The 11,418-nt window shown below is 30.2% G+C and overlaps 1 protein-coding gene across 1 annotated transcript; it reads right to left on the minus strand.

The window, feature by feature from the left end:
* Nucleotides 1-3,043, minus strand: LOC103497458 (calcium uniporter protein 2, mitochondrial). Its single transcript, XM_017046682.2, has 2 exons — nucleotides 2,097-3,043; nucleotides 1-721 (listed from the first exon to the last, which is right to left on the minus strand). Exons 1-2 carry the CDS (start codon nucleotides 2,685-2,687, stop codon nucleotides 224-226), a joined length of 1,089 nt encoding a protein of 362 aa, XP_016902171.2. The 5' UTR covers nucleotides 2,688-3,043; the 3' UTR covers nucleotides 1-223.
* Nucleotides 3,044-11,418: the final 8,375 nt, after the last annotated feature.

Consider the following 11,418-nt stretch of genomic DNA (forward strand, 5'->3'; position numbering starts at 1 on the left):
TTCTCAGCCAACCTAATTTTTAACTTGTATTAAATAAGAAAAGAAAAAGGATTCAGTTTTTTTGTTAGAAGAGTGAATGATAATTCTATGTACTCTGTTTTACAAAGCTGCCGCCGGACCTAATGAAAGTTATAGAAGGTAGCAGTGAAGAAAAAGAAACAGCTTAAACATCGCACACTACGTATACTTTTCTTTATTTTAAAGCTGTTTGTAATTTTCTTTTTTAATGATGTATAGATTCCAACTGCATCTTTGTTGAATTATCATACACCATAGAATCTGAAGAAGAAGGAAGTTCTGGAGCTGAGGAGTTTGGAAAACAGGCTCTTCGGAGTTTGTTGTAACGAGCGATATCGAAATTCTGAAGCTTCATCAGTCGCTTCTGCTTTGTGCTAAACCGGCTTTGGAAGAAGCCTTCAAATGATGGTTCTTTCGAGGTCTTGAGGAAGAATGTATAACCAGCAATGAAGTAACCTGAGGTGACATAGAAGCAAATTGGTTCCATGACATCCCAAGTGAGCTCCCAGAAGGTGAGCCTCATGAATGCAGCTGTTTGAGCCACTAGGAAGCCCAACCCACACCAGAGCTCTCGTCGTGTGAGTGCTTCGGCTCGTTTGTCGATTGCAGCTTTCTGGATCTCCATTGCTTCAAGCTCTTCCCTTATGGCATCATTTGGAATGACTGATGGTAAGGGGATTAGGCCTTCAATGGCTTTAGCTACCTGAGGTCAAACAATACGAAATATTTGGGTAAAAACTTGTACTACCTAGCACACGTATAGTTAGTTGAAGGCAAAACTAATGGTTCACTGGATGAACCAAGCCTTTTGAAGGTAAAACTTGGTCGGCAGCCACACAATATACAGTATTATAAATTAGAAAAAAACTGTTAGCATTATACTTCAAAAAACAGGGGGCCCGGATAAAAAACTATCCCAGCTACAAAAAATACAAAATGTATAAGGAATAATTCTATTATATTACTTCATAATAGGGGTCCGGATAAGAAATGGCCAAGGTGGCTAGATGTTTCTAGGATGAAAATTTTCAAAATTTGATCTCATTAGGTTAGTAATTTGAAGTAATATAGGCAGAAAGTCAGTAAGTTTGAGGTATTAGGATTAGAGAAGGGACAAATAAAAGGGGTTACAGTATCCATTAGACCCACCAAGATGGTGAAGGACAAGAAATATAGAGAACTTTGGCAAAAGGCCTCCTATATCCTTCTAGGCAAAATTGAATTAAAACCGTTCCTTTTTACCAAAACATATTCGTTCCTTAAAACTTGAAACTTTCTCTGGCAGTGAATCCTAATATTAATCCAAATCATACTCGTATACCAGAAATTAAGGACATGGCTAGACCCTCTATCTCCTATGACCAATCCATGATCAAATTAAGATGACAAAGCCTACATCTTACTAAGTTCATGTACGACCAGAATCCCTCAGATCAAAACAAAATTCAATGACTTTTCTTCCATCCTAAACTTGTCGTCTTCTCTATTTCCTCTCACTGTATTTTTCTCATAAGATTGTTTTCTGTAATATAACCCATACCCTTCCTCTTTTCCCAAGAAAGTTGACTAAAACAATTTCTCTCTACCCGATTCATTTGAATCAGAAATTATGGTCAATTTTTGCTAATTTTGATAGACCCAATTGCCATAACACACTCCCCTCACCCTCACCCTACCCCTAATCAATCCGACTCTGGGTGTTCCATATCCATTGAAGCTAGAAAATGTAACAACAATCTTGTCACTGAATAACTCGAAGGGCGTCTATATGATCCTTCAGATAACACATCTCAAACGTGGAACCACTCTTAACGATTTAGATCTGGCCTGTTGAAGAAAACAAAAGAAAAAAAAAAGAATAACCAGAAAAGAATATCAGTTCTCGGTAGTATCCAGGATTAGAACTTTCAAAATAAAGATCTCGTGAAAAGAAAAAAAACCCAGAACCTATTTGGTAAGCAGCATCAAAATCTGTAGAACTCAAAGACAGAAAGTAACAAAAAAAAAAAAATCTCTAATGCAATTAAAGACAAGTAAAAATAAGAACACAAATCAAGATCGGGAAAACAATAAATCACCTGTTCAGGCCTGAGGTACACCACGTTTCCTAAAACAATCACAGTCCCAGATTCATCAAGCATTTGAGCAATCTCAAGTCCCTGATCAGAATCATCACACCCCTGACAACAAACCCTAATGAATTCCGTATACGGAATCCACGATTTCTGAATCTCTCTCAAATTTCTCTTCACCATCTCCATCCGCGTTACCCTAAGCAACTTCCTCGCATCCTCCACTGTCAATCCATTCTTCACGTCGGACCTATCCCGATCCACAGCCAACGTCTCCGAAGCAGGAGGACGCAGGCAATCAAGTCGGATACGATCTGGTGCAATCCCTAAAGATTTAAACTTCTCGACAATGTTCCCTCCGGCTGCCAACTCCCGAAGCTCCGGCGAAATCGCCGGCTGGGTAAAAACCGCCCGCTTGTGAAGAAAACGACGAAACACGGAATGATCTCCCGGATCATGAGCAATGTTGGAAGTATTAGTATTGGGAGGAACACGAACAGCAAGGGAAGAAGAGGAAATCCGGCATTTGGTAAGGGATTGCGCGGAGATTTTGGAAAGGTTAAAGAGACGGTGAGCTAGGGTTTTCTTGAACGCCATTGATGAAGAAGAAGAAGAAGAAGAAGAGTATAAAATCTCAGAGAATGGATTGAATGATAGAATAAAGAAGCGAAAGAATGTAGAAATAGAGGTAAAAAGAAATCAAAAAGAACGAAGAACAGAAAAATCTCTCCGTGTTGGGATCAAATTAATGGCTATGAAAAATCATCGGAACGCCTTCTCCACCACCATGATCGGCCCTCAATCGACGCCCCAAATTTATAGGTCTCTCCACTGCCTTGCAATTTCGTTTTCAATTTTAAAAAATAAAAAAATTAAAAAAAAAAAAAAAAACCCTAAATTTTGGGGAATTGTTTTTTTCTTTTTTTCTTTATTTCATTTAATCCCAATTATTTAGGAGAGAGATAAAACCTTTACCAAAAAACTTGGGGAAAAAGACGCGAGAGATTGGAAACGCGTGAGGTACACGACAAACGGTGTCTATATCGCCACGTGGCACCACGCGATATAAAAGAGATGAAGAGATTTTAAAGAGATGTGTTCACGTGTGGTAATATCTACTTTTCCTACTCTACGGACCATGTGAATCACCATACACGTGGTTGGCTTACAATTTCAAACCACTCTTTTGTAACACCAAACCAACCCAACCCAACCCCTCTCTCTCTCTCTCTCTCTCTCTCTCTCTCTCTCTCTCTCTCTCTCTCTCTATATATATATATATATATATATATATTTCTTTCCTAATTTCAACTTTGTTTGATTTAGTTACAAATTTCATTTAATTCCATTTTGTGTCACAAAATTTTCTATACTCATAAATTCATTATCGATTATTAATTTTTTTTTTCTTAACAAAAGTTAGAGATATCAACGAATTAAAAAACATAAAATAAAAAATTTATTACCTAAACTCGTACTTGCTCCCAAATACGATATTAAAATATCAAGATTTCTAAACCTAGTGCCCGAACACAAACATTTGTGATTCTAAGACTTAAGAACCTCCTCGTTTATCATTAATTAAAGCATGTAAATATATTTGATAACTAGCTTGACTTAAATAAAGAAAATCATCGTTCTCATTTATCATTAATTCTTTGGTGCCAATTTTTGTCACGGTAGATAAGTGTTTACCTCCACGTGACATCAACAGTGAAATTGGTTATTCTAAGGAAGAGATCAACCTGAGTCGTATGAGGTGAAAATCTTACGTATAGTTCTGTAATAGCGATGAGAACAATAATTCTATTACGGACATGAGATCTAATAGTTTTAATACCGTCGATATAGTTGAGGCCAATCAAAATATGGTTATTTGGGGTGGAATTTGTGTCATCAACTTATAGAGTTTGTCGTTATTTTTCTAAATTCTTCCTTAACAGAATGTGAGAGATTACCTTTTGATTTATCAGAAGCAGAAGAAGAATTGGTAACACAAGTTATTAAACTGAATAATTAGATATAAAATTCGATTTTCTATCTAAATCAACTATTAGTTTCTTCGTTATTTGTAAGCAAAGAAGAAAGTGAAACACCAATATAGTACTTGCCACATGTACAATACTCTCTATATATATATATATATGCTTAAGTTAGCTTCAAGAAATTTATGTATAACATGTTCAATGTATTGTATGAGAATCAGTTTAAATTATTTCTCCCTCCTATTTATGGATCTCATTTTTTTGCTTTAATCTTTATTTAATTAGGTTTTCGATCCATCTTTCTTTTCCTAAAATTCAGGACGATCACTTTGTCTCATCCCATTCAAAAATTCTCTTCTAAATCGGTCTCGACTAATTAAGCCAGTTATAACCTACTTCCTAACATACTTCAATACAATTTTGCCCTTAAATTTATAATTATCTATACCAACAATCATCGTTAGCCATATAGTTAAAATAATTTAGCTAAACCATATTTCCATAATCTCCAAAAACTTGAAAGGGCACACTTTCTTTAACTAATTTGAAACTATGAAATTAGTATAGTCATAAACATCTATCATAAGTTAAACAGAAGAAAAGAAAAGAAAAAAGTAGTGATAAGTACCAACATTCTGTTACCTATTAAAAGAAAAGTGCATCAAAGTGTGAGACACAAAACAAACATGCATAAACTCATTCCAAAATTTAAGGACAAGTGGCTGTGGCCAAGGGGGACATAAATGTGATCCTATGTGGAATTTTGTTTCTTTTTTAAGTTGTTATAATGGATAACCGTTTTAGAAATAATAATCGAGTGTATAACAAACATTTTAAATAAATTGTAAATATAACAAATTTTATCATTGCTTATCCGTAATAGACCAATATTTACGATAACATAGTCTATCAACGATAAACTTCTATAATTGATATATACTCGGAACAACTTTTGCTAGATAATAAGTTGTATTTATCCTTTGTTGAAAAAAATTTGAAAAGGAGAAAAATGTGAGAAGATGGGATGGAGATTAGTGGAAGAGGATGGTTTGCATGTTATGCACACCTTGCCACTTGGTAGTGTTTATACATTTTTCTTTTTCCAAACAACAAACTCATACAATTTGTTCTTCGATATACCTTTTATATATGAAAGTTAAGTGTACATGTTAGGAAAATTGCATCGAATGACAAAAAGATCTAGAAAAAAGCAGTACAAACACTTTTTTTTTGTGTGCATATTACAAGTATGACAAGTAATTAGATGTAATCGAATGTTTATTGTTTAATCGAACGTAAACACCATTTTTTGTCTTAATTTTCAACGGAAGTGATGGATTGAAAACCGAACCTACACAACATATGTTTTTATCATGACCCGTTTTTTTCTATTTTCTTATTTTTTTTAATTTGTAACCGATAAATCTTTAGAAATTTTCGGGCCTGTTTGGTAATGTTTTCGTTCCTTGTTTCTTGTTTCTGTTTTTATTTTTTTTAGAAACGGACGTGTCTGGTAATGTTCCTTGTTTCTCGTTCTAAAAAGAGTAGAAACTTTTCTCATTTTATAAAGAATTATTGGGAAAAAATAGTTTCTTCCGTTTCGTTTCGTTTCTCAATTATTTTTATTGGTTTCATTTTTCTCTATTTATTTCTATTTATTTCCTTTTCCTTTTCTCAATTATTTTTATCAATTATTTTTATTTTTCCCAATTATTTTTATTGGTTTTTTTTCTCAATTATTTTTATTGGTTTCATTTTCATTTTTCACAATTATTTTATTTGTTTTCATTTCTTTTTTCTCAAATATTTTTATTGGTTTCCTTTTCCTCTTTTATCTCCCTCGTCTTCCCCAAATAATCATCCTCTTCTTCTTTCACTCATTGTCTTCTTCTACAACCCGGACTCTTCCTCTTCGCTGGATTGCTCCTCTTCATCGAATTCATAGTTTTTGCCTGATTGTTCCTCTTCGTCGAATCCATGGTTTTCGTCTGACTCTTCCTCTTTGCCAAATCCATAGTTTTCGTCTTCCTCTTTGTGTGGATCTGGGTTTTCATTGTGGGTTTTTCTTTAAAAAGCATCATAATTAGCAAAGTTGAAGGTTGAATTATTTGTTTAGTTTCTTTCAATTCTGAATATTGAAGACAGAATAACTTATTTTAAAATTAATATTACATTTTAGATGTCACAAAATATCGATGAGGTTGTTGAAATTGATAGATTAAGAAGTGAGTCGACATCAAGAGAAATGACCGAGTGAGAGATGATATAGCCAATCAAATTTGGCAACATTTGAAGGATGATACAATTTTATGTTTATGTTATTATTTTTATTTGTGCATCGATACTTCTTCGTATTAAATGAATAAACTTTTGATAATTTTATTTTTTATATTTGATGGATAACCTATATTTTTATTTAATGTTTAATTGAGGTAGATGTGAAAAATAAAAAATAAATGTAGAAGAAAATCAAAAAAACAAGAAACAGTTATCATTTTTTTTCTGTTATTTTTTCAAGAAAGGAAATAGAAACCATTATCAAACACATACCTATTTCTTGTTCTAAAAATTTAGATTATTCAATTAAAAAGTATTCTATTTTCTTTGGATTATTTAATTAAAAAGTTGTCCAATTTCGGGATTTTGATATCATTGAAATATTTGTATATTTTTATTTGATTTTATTTCGAACATGTCTAACAAGTTCTCCATTTGAGTGTCATAAAAAATATTTGTATACATATTTTTGATTTTGCTTTCGAAATGTTTGGATTTTTTTTAAATTAGAAAGTTCTGGACTTCTAGAATTTGATATCATTATCAATAATGTTAGATTGTGATGTTTTTGTGTGATTAAAAATATTCATCATTTGATTTTCTTATATATCTATGCATTTATTACTATTGTTGAATGATTATATATTCATGAACCATATTTGTAATATTTGAATTTTCGAGATAGATTTTTATTTGGAGAAAGAACCATATAATTTCAATCTTTAGTTTTCTATTGAATTAGTGACTTGATATGTTGAGATGACAAAATTATCAACCTACTAAATCATTTAATAGTTTATAATTATAATTTACATTATAATCAATTTTTTTAGAAACCTTCCTAAATATAAAAATATTTACGATCTGCAACAAAGTCATAAATTTAGTTATTTTTTAAATATTATAGATTTGTCCTTTTATCTTTTTTCTCCTCTACAATCTTTACTTTTTTTTTGTCGCGATTTCTTCTATTTTTTTTTTAGATTTGGGTAACCAAATCTATTTTTTTCTATCGTCTTTCTCCTTTTAGATGTGTGCATGTCTTTTTTCCTCTTTTTTAGATGTTTGCATGTTTTTTTATTCATGGCATGCAATAAATTTTTTTGAAAAAATTGGTTAGACATTTAAATTTAAATTAGGGTAAAATGTATAAATAATATTGAAAAAAATAGTTTATACCAAATTTTGAAAAAAAAAATGGTGCCAAATCTAAACGATTGTGTAATCCAATTAATTAAACATCATGTAACAAATTAAACGATAAAATTGAATGCATTGTTGACAGGATATTTTTGTTATCTTACACATTGAGTCTTTGGCCTTTTTCCATTTTCGAAATTGTTCGTAAATACTTTGCCGCTTTTTTTATATTCTTTTTTTTTTAAAAGATCCCACTTTTTTAATTAATTAACGAATAAATTAATTTAGAATTATTTTTCAAATGTTCATATTTAAAATTATTCAGAAATGAAATAGATAAAAAGATGGGATAGTTGCAAATTTAGCAATTATATTCAAAATAATTAATTATCTAGCAACATTTTAAAAAAATTGCAAATATAGCAAAATCTGTCAAAATATATCAATGATAGGAGTCTATCACCGATAGACCATGTAGCAAATGTTGGTCTATCACTGATAAACCATAAGAGTCTATCAACGATAGAAGTGTATCACTGATAGATTTTGCTATATTTGCAATTTTTTTAAAATATTGCTACATACTTAATAATTATTCTAAAAATTGCTACCTATTATAATTACCCTAAAAAAGATGTATTTTTGACGTGTGTTTATTATTATTATTAGTAAGATTGTTGTTGAACATTTAAAATAAATATGTAATATATATGTGGAATTTGATTTTCTTTTGAATAGTTTGTTTCAAAATCAAATATTTGACTGTTTGAAATTACTTTTGTAAGAAGATTTTGTTAATTACGAATTTGATTAATTGGTGGTTAAAATTGATTTGAATTAATTATTGCGTGAACCAAAATTGTTTGAAATATTTGATATCTACACATAATTGAATTATTTTCTCTCTTCACTATTAATATTATGGACCCTAGATTTTTCTTTTTATATATTTTTTTGTTATTCATTTGATGATGATTGAAATTGCATTCAATTATTTATTGATTTTGATTTGTGAAAGATTTTTTTTTAAAATATTTTTAGTCTAAGGAAAATTATTGACAAGACTTCAAAAATATTTAGAAAAGATAGCAAAATTTTAGATTTTATTAATCATAGAGATAGACTTTTATCCGTGCGCGCGATTTTGATCATAGAGTTATTTAAATGAGTGCAATATATAAGCTTTCTCATCTGGTGACGCCTTATTATATTTTCTAAAACATTTTTTCTAATAATATTTGCGTCTTTCTGCTCATGAATTTAATTAACATACTGTTAGTGAACCACGTAAATTGTTTGTCGATATTAACATTCTTTGTATTACTTAATTGTTGTTTTTGTAATAAAACTTGTCTGTTAGTTAATTTATTGTATCGAGTTTGATTGAATGTTTTATGAGTTTGATAATATTGTCAATTCTTTTGGTTAGAAATTGTATGCTCTATATGATGACTTTCAAAAGTTCATGAGTTGGTGTTAATATAAATTAGTTGTTAAGTTTCTTTAAGAAGGGAAATATATTATATTTGAAATTATATATTTCTCTTGAAATCTCATTGTTGCTTATTTGAATTATATATTTTCTTTTTTTTATTGTTACCTTTTAATTTTTTATGTTACATTTAATAACCCTTAATTAAATTCCTAAACCGAACCAAAAGAAATTATATATCTCAACTAATAATAATCATACCATGCAAACCCGAGTCAAGTCTAGACGATGTCTATTAAACATTAGTACATATACTAAGACCCCACAAATCCTCTCATAAGTGCTTCACTTACAAAGGAGCAGTCTTATTCTCTTTAAAAAGTTCTATAAATATTTTTAATAATTTGGCCATTTAAAAAAATCATGTTATATTTTAAATTCAGTCCATGAATTTTGACGTTGGTATCTATTCAATTTTTTGGATTTGTTATTTGAAAAAGAGAATTTATTTTATCACTACATTTTATTTTTATTTTCTGTCCCTTTGATGGTTTTAATTTGATAATGTGAAGAATAGCATATATTCGAATACATCTCTATATTATTTGTATTCTCATGTCCTCATAATTCAAATAATTGCCCAACTTGTAATTCCAATTAGAAGTTCTTTGTACGTACTAGGCATAACAAAATTTGGAGAAATTGGTTCAAAATCTTTTAGTCAAAATCTCAATCATATGTGGCATCGAACAATAAATAATGAATGTGTATTTGTATGTAAATACGCATGTAAGAATATCGCGATACCATCGAAATTATTAGCATCGATGTAAATCCAAACATAATTCAACAAATAAAGTACTATCGTTGATTATCTTACTACGTATTGATGCTTCGATTCTCCTGATTGCAATAGTCGAACTTATAAAAATATTAATATCAATACTACGACGGTGTTGGAATCTGAATTTTATAAACTACAAATTCATGAACATGATTATTAAACTAATTAATTTAGATTGTACCCTTTTAAAATTAAAAAGATTTATACTATAAACATGTTTATAGCTTTAATTTCACTAGTGATCATATATTTTGTTCATCCATATATATTTTTACATTCCATCTAACTTATATGGTATTTGTTGGGGATGTGACCAAAGTCACATCAGCTATATAAGAGGATAGGATGATCATCATAAGTATATGAGTTAGGTCGACAACTACTATATTGGTATGAAATATTTTGGAGTGATATGATCAAAAGCAAAATCATGAAAATCTATACTCAAAATGGATAATATCACACTATTGTGGAGATATTGGAAGGTCACTTGTCCTAACCGTATTCAGGATAGAAGAAACTTACGCTAGTCCCAAATGAAATATAAACTAGAAACATTCTAAATGTATTAAGGAGAAATTAGTATATCAATGTATTATGGACACAATGAATTAATATCAAGTATGTGGTAATAATATATATGTATATCGGTGGATCAATTATATAACTGATGATATACCAACAAATTTAAACTTTCTTGATATCTTGGGTATAGTCTACTTTGCTGATGAGTTTTACTGCTATACCAATAATTAAAAATTTTAAAGATCATGTTAGAGTTTGGAGAGAATTTAGCTATACTTGTTTATATAGTCGATTAATGCTCGTCGATATTTGGAATTTCTTACTCGATGTTGTCTTATGGGTTGTCTGAGAAAAACAAAAACCATGTGAATCTAATACAGAACATAATGTCAATCACGATGTCATAAATAATATGTCCGACAAGAGGACAATCACATAAGCAAACAAAATTTAAATATATAGAAATTGATAGTTCAATTTGGTGGAAAATCACCAAACTTTTAGAGAGCAAGGTGTCCAGGGGAATGAAAAACTTCACTATATAAAGAGTTTAACAATTGCAACAATAATGCTTTTTGATTGATTCCTTCTTCAATGACCCACTAGTTTATAGCTTTCTCTTCAATTTTAACTCAGGATTCAGGTAGGTTTAAGCTTCCCTCACTTCTACGATAATATTGTTACTTCAAGCTTTGTATGAGATTCTCTTAATACAAAATGCTTAGGCTCCTATTTAAGAGTGAGATCCCTTCACATTCACCATGCAAAGACTCTCCATGAATACTGTATCAAAATGAAACTCTTCCCAAGTTTTACATTAATGGTTGCTTAACCAAAGGTCTCAAAGACTTGGTATAAGCATTTTCAATATCAATACATGAAAGTTGAGGCTTAGACAAACCCTAAATTCGAAACATTTAATATACAAATTTTTCTAATAAGGTGCTTAGCCCCTAAACATGAATAAGATCACCATATAAATATGATTTGCTTTTGAAATATATTTTTAATTTGGAGAGAATAAATATTATTTGCAAGAGAATAAAGAAGAAAATATATATCGTAGAAGAATAAATAAATTCACGAAAGTCTACAAATCACAAATATATGGAAAGTATATTTTGT

Source organism: Cucumis melo, chromosome 11, assembly GCF_025177605.1.
Source record: "Cucumis melo cultivar AY chromosome 11, USDA_Cmelo_AY_1.0, whole genome shotgun sequence".
NCBI classification, from domain to species: domain Eukaryota; kingdom Viridiplantae; phylum Streptophyta; class Magnoliopsida; order Cucurbitales; family Cucurbitaceae; genus Cucumis; species Cucumis melo.